Source organism: Procambarus clarkii, chromosome 91 (assembly GCF_040958095.1).
Source record: "Procambarus clarkii isolate CNS0578487 chromosome 91, FALCON_Pclarkii_2.0, whole genome shotgun sequence".
In the NCBI taxonomy this organism is placed as follows: domain Eukaryota; kingdom Metazoa; phylum Arthropoda; class Malacostraca; order Decapoda; family Cambaridae; genus Procambarus; species Procambarus clarkii.
Window position 1 is genome coordinate 12,583,150 of NC_091240.1, and position 15,660 is coordinate 12,598,809.

The 15,660-nt window shown below is 39.4% G+C and overlaps 2 protein-coding genes across 2 annotated transcripts in view; one reads left to right on the plus strand and one right to left on the minus strand.

Annotated features, from left to right (window-relative positions):
- Positions 1-7,574, plus strand: part of Vps13B (vacuolar protein sorting 13B) — a 79,372-nt gene extending 71,798 nt beyond the window's left edge. The window contains exon 41 of the mRNA XM_045768163.2: positions 786-7,574. Coding sequence (XP_045624119.2) covers positions 786-1,016 — 231 coding nt within the window. The 3' untranslated portion in view covers positions 1,017-7,574. The remainder of the gene's footprint in view (positions 1-785) is intronic.
- A 1,822-nt stretch (positions 7,575-9,396) lies between these two features.
- The window catches only part of LOC123774046 (uncharacterized), a 49,308-nt gene continuing 43,044 nt past the window's right edge, over positions 9,397-15,660 (minus strand). Inside the window, exons 3-7 of the mRNA XM_045768161.2 lie at positions 14,040-14,399; positions 12,815-12,931; positions 12,281-12,403; positions 11,672-11,960; positions 9,397-10,078 (exon numbers count right to left, since the gene is read on the minus strand). Coding sequence (XP_045624117.1) covers positions 11,697-11,960; positions 12,281-12,403; positions 12,815-12,931; positions 14,040-14,399 — 864 coding nt within the window. The 3' untranslated portion in view covers positions 9,397-10,078; positions 11,672-11,696. The remainder of the gene's footprint in view (positions 10,079-11,671; positions 11,961-12,280; positions 12,404-12,814; positions 12,932-14,039; positions 14,400-15,660) is intronic.

Consider the following 15,660-nt stretch of genomic DNA (forward strand, 5'->3'; position numbering starts at 1 on the left):
CTCATTCCTGGGCTTAATCGGGCCTGTGTCGCCTTGGGTCGGCGGTTGCAGCCGGTTGTCTCGGTTTTGAGTTGTGGAGCGAGCAGCGACTGCCTCCCGGATGTGTCCCTCTACTTTCCTCTGTGGCTAGTTAGCTCCAGGGAGCCAACGGGGCTCCCCCCAAAAAACCAGCATTGAATGTAATGAAACGGCATTTTCTGGGTGTGACCCGGAGGCTCCCCGGCATCCCTCCTTCCCTCCGGTCAGCGGTTTTCGCGTTTTCTTGAAATCCAGCCTCGGAACTGGGGTGTGGATCGCCGGCGTGGGGGTCTGAGGCTCCCCCTTTCCCCTCTCAAGGAGGGGGAGGCTGCGCAGACAGCAGCGCGGTGACATGTGACATCGTGCTAGTTTGCTTGTTTCATTTTGGGGAGTTCTATCCAATAGTTTGGCATTAGGTAGCAATTTTAACCAGAATAGGGGTTTGTTTTGGGGCGCTTACCTTTCTGGGTGCCCAACCCAGTCAATGGCAGACACAGAATGCTTCTGATGCGGGGGTTTCTATAGGCCCTTGCTCCCCTTGCCTCTCTTAGGTGGCCAGGTTCTGGCTCGTGGTCCCCGGTAGGCCCACAAAACTTCATACACGTGACTGATGCCAAAGTCTGACATTAGCATATCAGCCTGTATAGCTCCGGGAAGCATCCGGGGTCACACCCAGAAAATGGCATTTCATTACATTCAATGCTGGTTTTTTTTTTACATAGCAATGGCAGTTGTATTGATAGTAAGATCATTTTTGGGACTTGCAGCCTGTGAGTGGGTGTCCAGAACGTGTTGCTGATTATGTACGTAGCACCTGTAGTGAAGGTGTGGAGGCTGTGGGACTAGACTCTACGCCAGGATCATCAGAGGAAGGTGATCATATGCCTGGGCATCTCACCCGCATCAAGCTCTATGTTTCTCCTCGCTTAAGACCAGCATTGTTATCTGCTATCAACATAGCAGCTCGTGCCAGCCAAGGAAGAGGATTTATTGTGTGATAGACAAGATTTAGTTACAGTACTGTTAAGTATCTTGCTCTTACTCTCTTGACCATCCATGCCAACCATCCATATTGAAGTTCAAATATACTTATTGTATAAGTAAGCTGTGGCATGATAGCCTTTTCATAGTTCTGTTATTTATCCCCGAGTATTCTTCACGTGAATACTACTCCACTCAAATATCAACATATACTTCAGTGATTTTAAAATTCTTAACCACCTTTTACACAAGTTGTTGATAGGATTCCATATACTTTTGAACCTCCAGCTTCAGTTTGCTGGCTGATTTCATTGGACTTTAAACATTTTATTGCCTAAGGCTTCAGTCACATTGTTTTCATTGTCCTTTTTTTTTCAAGCTATAATTGCTTTTTCTTTTCTTGTAAGAGGTCATTAGTGTTCATTAAGAACATGCTTGCTTTTAATCAATTTCATAGCCCAGGGAAGTAAGAATCCAAGTGTACACATTCTGAGAGACATATGTCCTATTTTTTATACAATATAAATAAATGATTATATGTTCTAGCAAGGAATGGGAGATGTAAGTATGGTATTTTATAAATGTTCTACCAACAGTTAACACCATATTATAGTTCAATTTGCAAAGTTTAAATCTATTAGCCAGGTGACTGAAATAGTTATATTAATTTTTAATATTGTAGTACTCATTTACACTTTTTACCACTTTAATATAATAAAATAATGGCTAATATTTCAGGCATTTGTTTAGACAACAAAGGTTTTAAGGGAACCAAACTTGAGCTTCAAAATAAAGGAAGCAAGGTGGAGTTTGTGTCGAATCACCTGACTATTTCTTCTGCAGCAGTTTGATGATGCAGTACTAGTACCAATATGGGGTTGAATATTCACAAATGTAAACTGTTATTACTGAACTTCTACAATGGTTCTGCTTTTTTTTTCAGTTGAATTCTGATTGTGTAATTTGTGTTCCTGTAGTTTATCATTATTGTAAAGTTCAGAGATAACTATTCACTGCTAAATTGCTGTGTACAACAATCATTTATGTGCTGGCAGGTAGAACCTTGTCCAGTATACTCTCTCTCCCAAAGATGAATGAACTGTACATTAATCATTACCTTTTCATAAAGTGCTTGTGACCAAATTTTTATGATATAAAATATATTTTAATAAGGATGTTCTATGCACTCTGCAGAACTGTGATAATGTATGTGTGAGAACATTAGCTGCTCCTAGTGCTGCTTTTGAGTAAAAGTTTCATATGTGTAACAATTAATGTATATTAATGAATTGGTATATTATTAAAAACTAAGAAATGGTGGGTGCACAGCTCTTCCTACATAAGTATATGTCATGTCCAGTTGTAAAGGTTCTTCCCATTGTTGTAGATGGAATGCTATTTATTTCTGTGGGTGTGATATTACATGTATAAATATATGTAGATGTATATACTGTATGTAAATATTAGTTGGCCTGTGAATGTATGTGTAATTACCTAAGTGTAGTTACAGGATGGGTGTGTGTGTGTGTGTGTGTGTGTTGATTAGGTGCCCCCTCGTGTGCAAGTGTAAAGGTTTCTTACTTATTAATAAAGAGTTCTCCTATGTCAATATACAAAAATAAATTCATACAACAGTTTTGTTATTTAGATGGATGTAAATTTTCATTGTTTGTCCGTTTACATGTACTGTACATTTGGGAATGTACTAATGTAATATAATGACGGGAATTTCTATCTGTATATGTGTATGAAAGTAAGTAAATATATTTGTACATGTTGTACATTTATATGTGTGTGTGTGTTAGTTTACTGTAGTGGTGGAGTTAACCCTTCAACTGCGGTTATCGTCAATTGTTGATTCACAGACTAATGCAGTTATCATCATATGAAGATTAACAAAATTATTGTCTGGGTTTTACATGTATGATGCAAATATGGATATAATAGGTCTATGTGGATGTAAGGAGTTTACCTTGACCCATGAAAAAAATCCTGCTACAGTTTCATGTTACAAATGCGGTTATTGTCATGAATGTTACTAGGGGAAACATCAGAGGATAAAACATGAAGTGTCAGCAAAGTTGAGCAGCAGGCGCTGACAAGCGTCAGATGCAGACTTAGTGCCTCCACCCAGTGAAGCGATAACTATTCACTTACTTTTGTGTTTTTCTTATATTCTGCGCACAAATTTGTAATTCTGTAATGAAAAATTATTTGTAGGCATTTTTTTAATTATTTGTTGTGCATAGGCAGGTATGACCATTTCTCCATAGCTGCTGTCTAAGGGTTCAATCATGTTCTCGTGTGTTTGTTTGTATACTCCATCATTATGTCTTGATTTGAGTATATTGTACTGTACTGTATATTGTTTATTGGAACATATGGTATTTTAGTTTACTTGAATATACAATATGTTGGTTCATTTACCTGTGTGTTTTTATTCACACAACATTTATTTATATGTTATAATATATTATTCAATATATTATTATATATTGTAATGTATGTGGTTGGGGGGGGGGGGAATCGCTGGGATGTTACGGTATAAGGTAGACGGGGGAATGTAGGTGTTTTCATGAATGTGTTCCTCTTCCTGTCTTTCCTTTTCATTGTTTTATTTTTGTGTATTCTTATGAAGGTGTCATCACAGCCAAGTGTATTATATATGCACAATATCAGTGTGTGTCTAATTATTGGAGTCTATGAAAAAGTTCTGAGCCTAACATGTTTAAGGATATGGTTCAAACTATTTCTTGAGGTTATCTTGAGATGATTTCGGGGCTTTAGTGTCCCTGCGGCCCGGTCCTCGACCAGGCCTCCACCCCCAGGAAGCAGCCCGTGACAGCTGACTAACACCCAGGTACCTATTTTACTGCTAGGTAACAGGGGCATAGGGTGAAAGAAACTCTGCCCATTGTTTCTCGCCGGCGCCTGGGATTGAACCCAGGACCACAGGATCACAAGTCCAGCGTGCTGTCCGCTCGGCCGACCGGCTCCCTGTTCAAACTATGGTTCAAACTATTTGTTTCTTGTTTTGTTCTGCTGTGCAACGTAGTGAACATAACATTAGTGTACTACATTTAGGACCACAGACAAGCTGGGAAGTAAATATGTAAACATAGACAAAATTTAGTGCAGAAGAGTCAACAACTATTAACCACGTATAGGACAACTTGATCAGCACGCTAGGGAACGGTGACCTCTTTATGTTCCACTACAGACATCATCTGCTAAGTACAAACATGGTTGAGCCCATGTTGAAGGGCATCTTATTTTAGAACTTTCCTAAGAAGTAATGTCTGAAATTCAAGCAAATGCCCACCAGACTTGATTAGATTTGTGTTATGTACAGTTTTGATGCATTCTTTAAGGGGCATACTATTAAATGTGCTGTATTTCCCCATGGCCTTCTTCCTACCATTGTAATGGGTGGTGGAAGCTGCTCTGGCTTGGCCACACATGCTTAACTCATGGGCACTTTATGAAACAAAGACTTCATTGTGTCCTTTACTGTCGTGCACCTCGTCATAGAATGTTCTGATTATCAGCATAAACGTAATTCTTACTTTCCTAATGTCCCTTTGAGTCACATGCCTCTGGAAAAACTCCGCTGTGAATCTGGTAACTTTGACACTGCTCATCTTATGTCTTTCTGCTCTCTTATTGCATCCTAAATGATATTTAGGACCTATTGATTTTTTCTGCAATACAGGCGGTGCTAAATAGTCTTACAAGTTTGGTGCCTTCTTTTGATAATTACTGTAGTACAGTACTTACTTTTCTTATAAGGGCACCATTGTTTTGCAGTTTAATGAATGTGATTACCTTTGACTATAGTAATATGCCATAGCATTTTGAATGTGTAATTTTTTTTTATTAAACAAATGCAACTACTTAGAGATTTTTTGTCATAGTTATATTTTTATGAAAAATTAAAGCTGATCCAAATAGGGAAAATGGTAAGTACAGTATACAGTATCAGTACAGGTACTGTACACTGTAATGTAATGTGAAATGTTAAAATTTCTCTCCCAATAAAATCTGTAATGTTAAACATTTTGCAGTTTGTACTACAGTATTGAAATGGTGTTATTCTACTTGTGAGAGTAGAGAGTCTGGTCCAACTTGCTGTTGCTTGGTTCAGCCTGCAGGCTTACATATTCACTACTGCCCGGTTGGTCCAGCACTTTTTACATAAAACTGTCCAATTTTCTCTTGAAGACTTCCACTCTTGTTCTGGCAATATTTCTTATACTTGTTGGGAAGATATTGAATAACTGTGGACCTCTGATGTTCATACTGTATTCTTTGATTGTGCCTATGGCACCCCTACTCTTCATTGGTTCTATTAGTGAATTGCCTATTTTAGGGAATGTTTAAGCTAAAACAACTAAAGTTTTTATTTGTACAGGTATCTTGTCTCATTGATACAGTGTGTTCCACTTGTGTTCAGTCACAGACTAGACTGATAATTGAATCATTAATGTTGTTTATCCAGTTATTTCTTCATCCTGCCAAGCTATAGCTTTTACCAACAGGCTGTGTATTATGGGCTCCACAACAGTACTTTTAGTTGCGTATAGTGATGGCATGAGTGCCTGTTAGTTAGAAGAGTTCTCAATATGGTAGAGTGTTGACTTTTAACCACTAGCCCACAATTTTTAAAGTAAATATAGCCATATTTACACTGGCAAACAGCTTGCCATTTGGTTTGTGGTAAATGTGTGTTGACACCAAATACTGTATAATAACTGTGAATAAAATTCAAAATATAAATGAGTGAGTAGCAGTATGTAAATGTACTTAGATACATATACATAAATATAATAAGTTTCAGTAAAGGATTATCCTTGCTTTCATGCAAATAAACAAAACATTTGTATGTATTGTTATTCTCTGTTTTATTGTTAACAAAATCTACATTTTATTATATATTTTCCAGGTTGTTAATCCATAGGTTTTGGTTGACAGATGTTCTCAGCATTTTGATACACGTACTGTATGTTGACTTAAATATGTAAATAAATTAATGCAAATGTATGATCCTTAGTTATAAAGTAACAGTACTGGTAATGCTATCATTTCCCCAAGCTGCATGTGCTTGTGCATCATTTATGGGACTAGGGAAGTTCATGGGCATAAGTCGTTGCTGTACTACTGGGCATCACCTGTAAATGTTTTGGGCATTAAAAGTCATACTGTAGCATAAGTTACAAAGACATAATATTATGCATACATGTTTATACTTACCTAGATGTGCTTGTAGGGTTGAGTGTCAGTTCTCAAGCCCCAATTTTTGAACTCTTAGTACTATAGTTTAATGCAGTGACATTTTATTCTTCATGTTTACATGTCAAATTATTTATTGAGTTGCCTTGAATCATTTCATCATTTAAACCATTCCATTTATTTATGACTGATATACTGAAGCTCTTTCTTACAGCTGTGTGACTTGTATATCTCTTGACTCCATCTATGTGCCCTTTGTTCCCCCATCATTCCCTGTATAAGTGTGTGCTTTTGTGTGGGTATACATACATGTTTATTTGGTTCATTGGGCCCATTTGGATAATTCACTGTATTCAGTTTTATTTTTTCTCCAGTTGGTACGTGTTCTTTCTTGGGGATGCAGCAGCAGTGTTTACATAGTGTGTGTTTATTGTGAACAAGAGTCTTGTAAATGGAAGTGTTAGTTTATACTTCTCAGACATGAATTCTTAAATTCACCATTTGTTTTCAGCATGTACCCTGCAACTGTAGTCAACTCACAATTGGAGAATTGTAATTATGTACGAATTTCTGAAAAATAATTGCTGAAAACATCACTGTATGCACAAGTTTGGGGAGCTATTCTAGTAGTACTGCTTTTATGTATTCAAAGCAAGACTGGCCTTTATTAAGGCTCCCTAATGGTATTTTTTGTTAAAACAGTTAAATTATGGTTAATCATCCCCTGACTTTGAATGTACAGATATTAAATACATACTAATAGATTGATTTAGTAATATTTGGTAACTATTCAGAAATAATACTTGTGTAGATCTGGAATCTGTAGTGCAGAATAATACTGAAAGTTTTACTGGTACAAGCTACAAATACTCTTATTGTCATATATAGCACAATGATTGATGTTCACAATTCAGCACTTAATTTTAATTATTAGTATGGCTTAGCACTTTTTGTTGACAATATTTGTAATTTTTCGTATGTTGTAAAGATCCAGAGAAAAGTAACACATTTTGAAAACAGCATAGATACCAGGGCAGTTGTTAAGGAAGACCATGAATTGTTAGTGTTTAATACTTCAGTTATAAATGGTGTTTCAAATGTGTGTGTTAAACTTCATGTATTATTTTTAATAATTATAGAGGTTGCTCTATATTAGGACGTTGTTAATATTAATATGAATGATGCAATGTGCTGTGAATGCACAGATGTGTGGTGTACGAAATGGGGTCTGGTACGGGAACAGAGTTTGGGAATTTTTGTTAATTGAGTAGAATTGTTTTCATAAGTAATTTTGAGATGAAATCTCTGAAAATACAGTGAAAGAAAACACCTTTGGCAATAAAGAAGTTTTTCTATCCCAAAATGTAAATCATGTAAGTTGCTTAAACAGCTAATACTGTAATGTTATTACAGTATTAGCATACATGGCTAGATTAATTGTTGTAGTATAATATTCTAGTCTATCTAAGAATATGTTTCCTCCCCACACTGGCAAATTATATGTTAGAAGTTTGGCCATAGTACTTTGACTTACAAAAGTGCTATGTTATTTTACACACTTTACACACAGAAAGCACAATAGCATGGTGCATCAAATGAACAAAATGGGGTGCTCTCGGACGTAGGTTTGAATCCTCGTCATGGCCCTTGTGGATTTGTTCATTATTTTAGCCACTTTATGGCAAGTCTGGCCATATGTTAAGTACTTTTGTGACCTTACAATGCATTAATTGTGGTGGTGGCCATGCTGAATTCTCAGGGTCCTATACTCATTTTAAAATGCAGCATTTCATTCTGCATCTCAAGCACAAGGACAACATTCCCTCTTCCAAGGTGAGGCATCAACTATGATCCCTATGCTCCTTTACAGGCATAACATTTGCTCGTGCTGCCTTTGACCCTTTGACCCAATCACCCTCTGGTTCCCTGCTTAGGAATTGTTTCCATGTCTTTGCCACTAAGACCATGACTGAGGTACCTCATTCGGCTCTCCATATCCATGTCCTATTATCCCTGCCTTTTCCTGACTATCTTCACTTTTTACTTTTGGTCTGTTCTAGGACATGAGTCAGGTTCTAGTTTGTAGACCTGGAACCTCTTGTTGAGTTCTTCACACACTTTTTCATTCTCTAAAAATGTTTCTCTATGTCCCCATAGTGTAATCACAAGGTCTCAATCTGTTGTTTTAGTCTGTATGCAGCTGTGCAATAGCTTAGGTTGGTTCTTTGTGTTTACAGCAGTATCGTTTTATAACTGATTCTCTGCTTTTCTGATTATGGTATACAGTACTCATTTCTGACCCTCTTAAGTGCCTTCCTATTGCTTCTGTGTTAAGAGTTCCTTTATATAATTTGATGACTTTCTTTCCATGTTTCAGCTCTGTGAGGCTCGTTTGTTGACCAGCCAATTTCTCTGTGATTAAAATCCTCGAGCACTAGAAACTTTGCTCTCGCTTCCCTTGCCACTGTGTGCGCCTTCTCATTTTTCGTAAGGAATGTTTTCTTGCATACATTGTACTCTTCCCTTAACCTTCCTGTGTTTAGTGGATGGCTGTAAATAACCCATGCCACTGTTTTCATGGACCCCACTGTTGTCACACTTAGTATGTAGTTCTGCAGGTTGGTTATTTCTGGAATCTATGATGATGATATATGATACATTAGTAGGGCTATTTCTGCTCCCTGTTTATCCTTTCCTTTTGCACTACCTGGTATCGTTTTGAAAGTATCATATGATCTGTTAAGTTTGTCAGTTTTGTTTCTGTAACTGTGATGATATGTGGGTGTAGTTCCACCACTTGTTCTTGCATATCTTTCCCCTTATTTATAATTGTCAGATTTTGTGTACAAATTTTATATACATGCACTCATTTAGCTTTTTCCCAAAGCACCCGGTTGCTTGTTCCCAGATTTCATGGACTAGAATTATCTGCATCACTTGTCTGTTATAAAATGTTATTAAACATTTAAGTTCATATTCAAATTCAAATGAAATATCACATTCAGTACATGTACAGAGGCATTCTTGCTTCTTAATCCCTGAAGGTTAAGCATTGCTGCTTCATTCTGTATTTGTTTCCCTTCGAAATGCTATACTGTATAGTGATACTGAGTTAGCAATTTCATATAATAATTACTTTATCAAGATGGGAGTAATAAAAGACGTCAATGTTACAAAATGAGCGACTTTATTGTCGTGTGGAATGTACAAGACACTAATCGCTAAACAATGGTATACATTCCTGAAGAGACTTGTAATAAACATTACTGAAAGTAACAACATACTGTGTGGACAGTGGTAAAATGGGTGGGATTTTACTGTCGGTGTGGATATATCACAAGGATGAAAACAAACTTAAGAGCTACATTTGTGAACTTAAAACTGTAACACGTCCTAGCCAACAGATGGCAATATGTACAGGAAACTATATTACAAAATATTGAGCGCGTGCAAAACATGCAAATGTTGAATCATCGGACGCTAATATGATACATGAAGTGGGATTAACAGGTAACGTAAGTTATATATATATAAAATGTAAATATTTCTTGATATAAGGTGAGATAATCTCTTTGATATCAGTGGTGTAAACAGTCTACACAGTGACACACACACACTGAAATCAACTTAGTAACAACACATAACACAACATTTCATGCAGCTGTCTTGCCCAGACATCTGCTGTAAGCCCGTCGCCAGGACGACTGAAATAAATACAGTCAACATATAAAATATATAAAAATACATAGGGTGCCCGCCCTATCTTGATATCACTTCTATAAATACTTTCACTTAAAACTAAGAGGAATATCTAAAGCTTAAGTTTAGTTAACCGTAGACGTCGAGTCATCTGTAAAGAAAGAGAAAATTACTTTAGTTAAAGGGTTAAATAAGTTACAAACATTAAAATATATTTAGTCAGAGTACTCCAAAAATCAGTTGACATGACTGAGAGTAACATATGGGTCAGTTAACTTATTTTCTGTACTACAAAATTTATGTATTTTTTTTATTAAGTCCTTTATTTGTTTACAGTATATTTATTTTTTATATTCCAAATATTTAGAACCTGTTGAATATCTTGTGATGCACAGTGCTAAATAGTCTACATGTCTTGGTGTCTTCTTTTAATAACTGTTTGCTTCATTTTTAATTTATGCTCTTTTTATTTAATTTATGGGCATTAGTGCTATTAAAGTTGAAGAATCCACAAGAAAAAGAACTTTGGTAACATATACCAGGGTTTCATTTTGTAGATGTTTACTTGCTTAACGAATAAGTTTCCAGCAGATAAGTAGTGGTTCAGGAATATATCCATTTAGTTACAGTATTTGTACCTTGTTTCTGCTTTTGTTTCATGTTGATCCCAATCTTAAGCATATGGGTAGCGTAATCAGAGTCTGTATTATCCGTTCATAACCCCTGGTGGTGGTGTGTGCTGAATGTTGGTGGTCTGCCCCACCAGAAAGTTTACATTATCTGATCGTTTGGTATTTCTTAGGGTGTGAATGGATATTTTGGAGTCGTGGTTATTCATTATTATCACTGTCATATGCATATTAAGAAACAGTTTGATAGCAAGTATTTCTGTGTGAAGTGTGTTGGCATTATTGATCAGATTTATGTATGGTGACAGCTTGAACATAAGCTTTTCAATTAAGATATACTTTTAAAGTTGGTTCCCATACTTGCATACCATAGTGCAGATGGGGCATAACAGAGACTTGTACACCTAATGTACTAAATGTACGAAATGCGTTTTCTTTCTACGAGAGATTCATAAATTTAGTTAAGTTACTCCTTGTGTCATTTAAGCAAGAAGCCTCATATTTAGATAGTTTCCGTGGTGTAGTGGTAAGACACTCGCCTGGCGTTTCGAGAGCGCTTTGTCCTGGGTTCGTATCCTGGCCGGGGAGGATTTACTGGGCGTCAATCCTTAACTGTAGCCTCTGTTTACCCAACAGTAAAATGGTTACCTGGTTGTTAAACGATTTGGCGGGTTGTATTCCGGAGAACAGGATTAAGGACTTGCCAGAAACGCTTTGTGTACTAATGGCTGTACAAGAATGTAACAACTCTTGTATATATAAATAATAATAGTAAAGACGTTTACAAAGCGTGTTTGATAGTGGCGGCCACAACGTGACTACTGACGGTAAACCTGGAATTTATAGGAGCAACGCGTCACGCTTCTTGCTTCGCCATCAAACCTCGTCACGCCCTCGTCACGCCCTCTCCAAATTGAAATTGAAAACTGACGAACAGCATTTAGAGATAAAGCCCTTACTGTGTCGAGTAGAAAATCATTATTAGCGAAGAGTGAGAGTGTGGGGAAGCTGCTTCAAACACTTTCCCTCGCTGCGTTATAAACTGTCCTTTGCAACACGGGCACTCATACACAACAAACAAACAGGCTCTTCCCTCCCCCTCCTAGATAACTTACTTGTATATGTGAGAGACGCGGTAGTCTAGTACCCACCACCACCATAGTTACACACGGTGGTGTAATGGGGCTCGGTCTTGGTGTGGGTGATGGTGACGTAGCCGTGCTTGGTCTCCGTCACCGTAACATACATGTGCTGCAGTTTGGTTTGGTAGTTGGTCTTGGTGACGTAGTGAGGCTCGTCCTCCGACACCGTCACGTAGTTTTGCTCCACCTTCGTCTCCGTGACGTAGTGAGGTTCCTGCACAGTCTTGTACACGTGTTCCGTCACCGTCACGTAGTAGGGGACCTGTACCACAGATATAAACACTTGTTGTATTCATGCTTTAAAAACACCCGTTTTACACGTGTGTCGATACTGATCAACGTATTACTTAAGGTTTATTTAAACTATTATTATACTAAAAGTAGAGGCGTATCCAAGCCAAAGTTGGACACAAGCTGGTCACGTGGAGGCCTGGTGTAAATATTGGTGCTTCTCAGCAGACAACACCCCGCACGTCAAGGCTGGTCCGTCAAGCAATACTGACGGAGTTCAAGACGTGTGGTGGACCAGAGTTAGGGAGGAGCTAGGTAGAGATGTGAAGACCTACCCGAGGAAGGACTCACCTGGATGGTGTTAGTGCAATAGTGGCTCTCGGTGAGGGTTTTCATGTAGTAGTGAGTGCCCGGCATCATCTCCTGAACCTTGGTAACGTGCGCCTCCGTGAACTTAGCCGTGTTGTATGCGACCTGCAGGAGGGACAGGTAGGTGAGGCAGGCAGGAGCTCCCGGAGAAGGGAAGGTAAGTTAACACGGGAGAGGAGGCTACTTAACACGGAAGGGAAGGTAGGGTAACACTCAAGAAGCACAAATAAGTGACAAGAACAGATAAAATGTTGTTTTAGATGTAGCTACTCGGAATGAAATGTCCATGTAGCACAGGCTATAGTGAGCTCGTAAGGGAAACATTTTATTAATTGAATTGAATAGATATAAGGTGTTGGTCCTATATATAAGGTTTACTTATCTTGGTATTCATAATGTTATCAGGTGGCGATACTTTACAACCACACAGTTACACAAGCAATCATGATTTTCAGAAAAATCTTAGGTGATTCCCTTCACCGTGAATTAAGGGGAAGATCCGTAGCGTGACCTCACCTTGGTTTCATAGATGACCTGGTCAGGCAGAGGTTGGGTGACGAACTCGTACTGGACGACCGTGGTCGGATAGTAGAGTGTCTCCGTCATGTATTTGTAGAGCGTCGTGGGGATGTACTGCGGGCAAGGGAAGGGGGTTACATGATGACGGAGACCACCACCCGGTGCCATACAGTGCCACCTGGTGCCACCCGGTAGCCACCTGGTGCCACCTGGTGGCACCCGGTAGCCACACAATACCACCCGGTAGCCACACAGTGCCACCCGGTAGCACACAGTACAAGGGGTCAACATTGTTACAGCAGTATACAGGAGAAGACTATGTCAGGATAAATTATTATAAGTTTACCGTCATGAAACAAATCAGGTACACTTATAGTTACTAAAATGTTTAAAATACATTTGATGTGGTTTTACTGGAACTATAGAGTAAATTAAGATATTGTTACAATATGCAAATAGCAACAAAGTTGGGAGAAGTGATGCGAGGCTTGCAACTCTGACATTCAGAGCAGCCTGGCCTCGAGCCGGGCTTGGGGGGTAGAAGACTCCCAGAACCCCATCAACCAGGTATGCACAATTTTTTTTTAATATTTGAAGTATAAATTATATTGCATTTCGTCTTTACAAATGAGTAACAAATATGGAAAAACTAAAACAAATATTACAAACAATTTTGTATTTACTACCTCATCCTACATAAACGCTAATTCAATTCCGATATTACCTGCTTCTTTAAAATTTGTATCTAAATTTTACATTTTCTTTTGTAACAGCTGTTTATCTATAATAACAAAGCAAAGCTTATTAGGTAATATCAGCAGGATATATCTCAGTTCTTGGTAACTTTAGGGCTTTATAAGCAGAATATAATCAGCTTGGTTTCTATGATGCTTAACATCATAAGTCGCAGCCTAAGGTTAAGCATTAATACCGTTGAGGGAGGATGGGAGATCTCACCACAGGTTAACACCTCAAGACAAAGGTTGGTTACATAGTCACAAGAGAAGGGAGATGGACGATACAAGTCACATTAACCAACATGAAGGTAGACAGGTGACCCGCTGACAAGATGAACCCAAGAATCACTCTTATCTTTACAACAATGATTTAGCTTCAGCTTTTGCTTCTAATAAATGAATCGGTAATAGATGTCTTAGTTACATTAGTTGATTTGGATGACGGATATGTTAAGTGCTTTACCATCTAATAAGGAAGTAGTTACCTGGTTTTGGGTCATCCAGGAGGTGTGGTGTTCCTTGGCTACCTTAGTGACCGTGCTGTACGCTGTCTTGTCGTAGCACTTTTTCGGGCACACGTTTTTGGGCTTTGGGGGAGGTCCATAGCTAGGAGCAGGGGGAGGTCCATAGCTAGGAGCTGGGGGAGGTCCGTAGCTAGGAGCTGGAGGAGGTCCGTAGCTAGGAGCGGGAGGGGGGCCATAGCTGGGGGCAGGAGGAGGGCCATATTTGGGTGGTGGGGGTGCACCGTAGCTGGTCGGGGGTCGAGCAGCAGGGTAGTCCGGGTCTGCTTCAGCATCTGCACGAGCCACAGCCACTAGGGCCAGAACCAGCACCACACGAGACATCTGAAACAACAAATGTTGCTAACTTACACTCACTGAATTTAAATATATTAATACACAAGAAAAAGCTACATAAATAACATAAATAAATAATTAAAGATTACACGTGTTTTTTAATATAAATCGAAACAATCTTCTGTTGATTTGAAATTTGAAAGCTATTTGCATCCTCAACTCTCTATAGCGTCGTTACTGCGAGGGTGGGCAGTTGTCTCCCACATGCAATAAGCCAAATAGTGACTATAAGCAATAAGTCATATATGTACTGTCTTCTGCGAGAGCGGGTTGCCCACATTCTGCTGCAGCTGTACTCATTTTAGATTAACTAATTTTCACTTAAACGTATGGGTTGGGGCTATACTTTTCTCAGCCACGGTACTTGCCAAACGTGCCAGGAAGAGGACTTTATCCTGGTGCGAGATAGACAAGTGAGGCGGGAGAGAGAGGGAGAGGAGGCAGAAGTAAACACAACTGACGAGGGAAGTAGGGAGGTAAGGAAGAATGACACGCACGAAGCTGAGCAAAACAAAAACCATTCGAGCCCTGATATTACCAGAGCCCTGATACCTCCAGAGCCCTGATACCTCCAGAGTCCTGATACCTCCAGTGCCCTGATACCTCCAGTGCCCTAACTTCCAGAGCCCTGATACCTCCAGAGCCCTGATACCTCCAGTGCCCTAACTTCCAGAGCCCTGATACCTGCAGAGCCCTGATACCTGCAGTGCTGTGCTACTAGAGGCGCGGTGCGCGTCAGCAGGTAACATGTACTGTGTGCCGAGGGTGTGTGGGCGGCAGGGCGTGGACCTTACTCCACCCTGCTTTATGGGCGATCCCTCAACACAATAGTTACTCTACAGTGGTCATTATCCCTAAGTTATGACCGGGCTGGGAGCACTGAAGTAGTGACTGTAGGTAGCTAGAGGTTAATAATACTCCGGCGAGTGTTCTCTATAGTCACCCCTCAGATGTTTACATCCTGGCGGGAGGGAGCAGTTGGCTGCCTCACCAACCACAAGCTCTTTACTTGAAGACGGCTAATAAAGGCGTGTTGCCGTAGGCCTACTCACCCGTGCAAGACACGTCCCTCTTTCCACTTTCCTCTCGCATCATCATCTTTGTTAATATTTTATGATCATTTTATGATCACGTGGTTGCTTTTCTCCGCTCTCTGACACCAGATGACCGTGGAGGTAATCTTGGGGTTATCTGGAAATGATTTCGGGGCTTAGCGTCCTCGCGGCCCAATCCTCGACCAGGCCTCCTT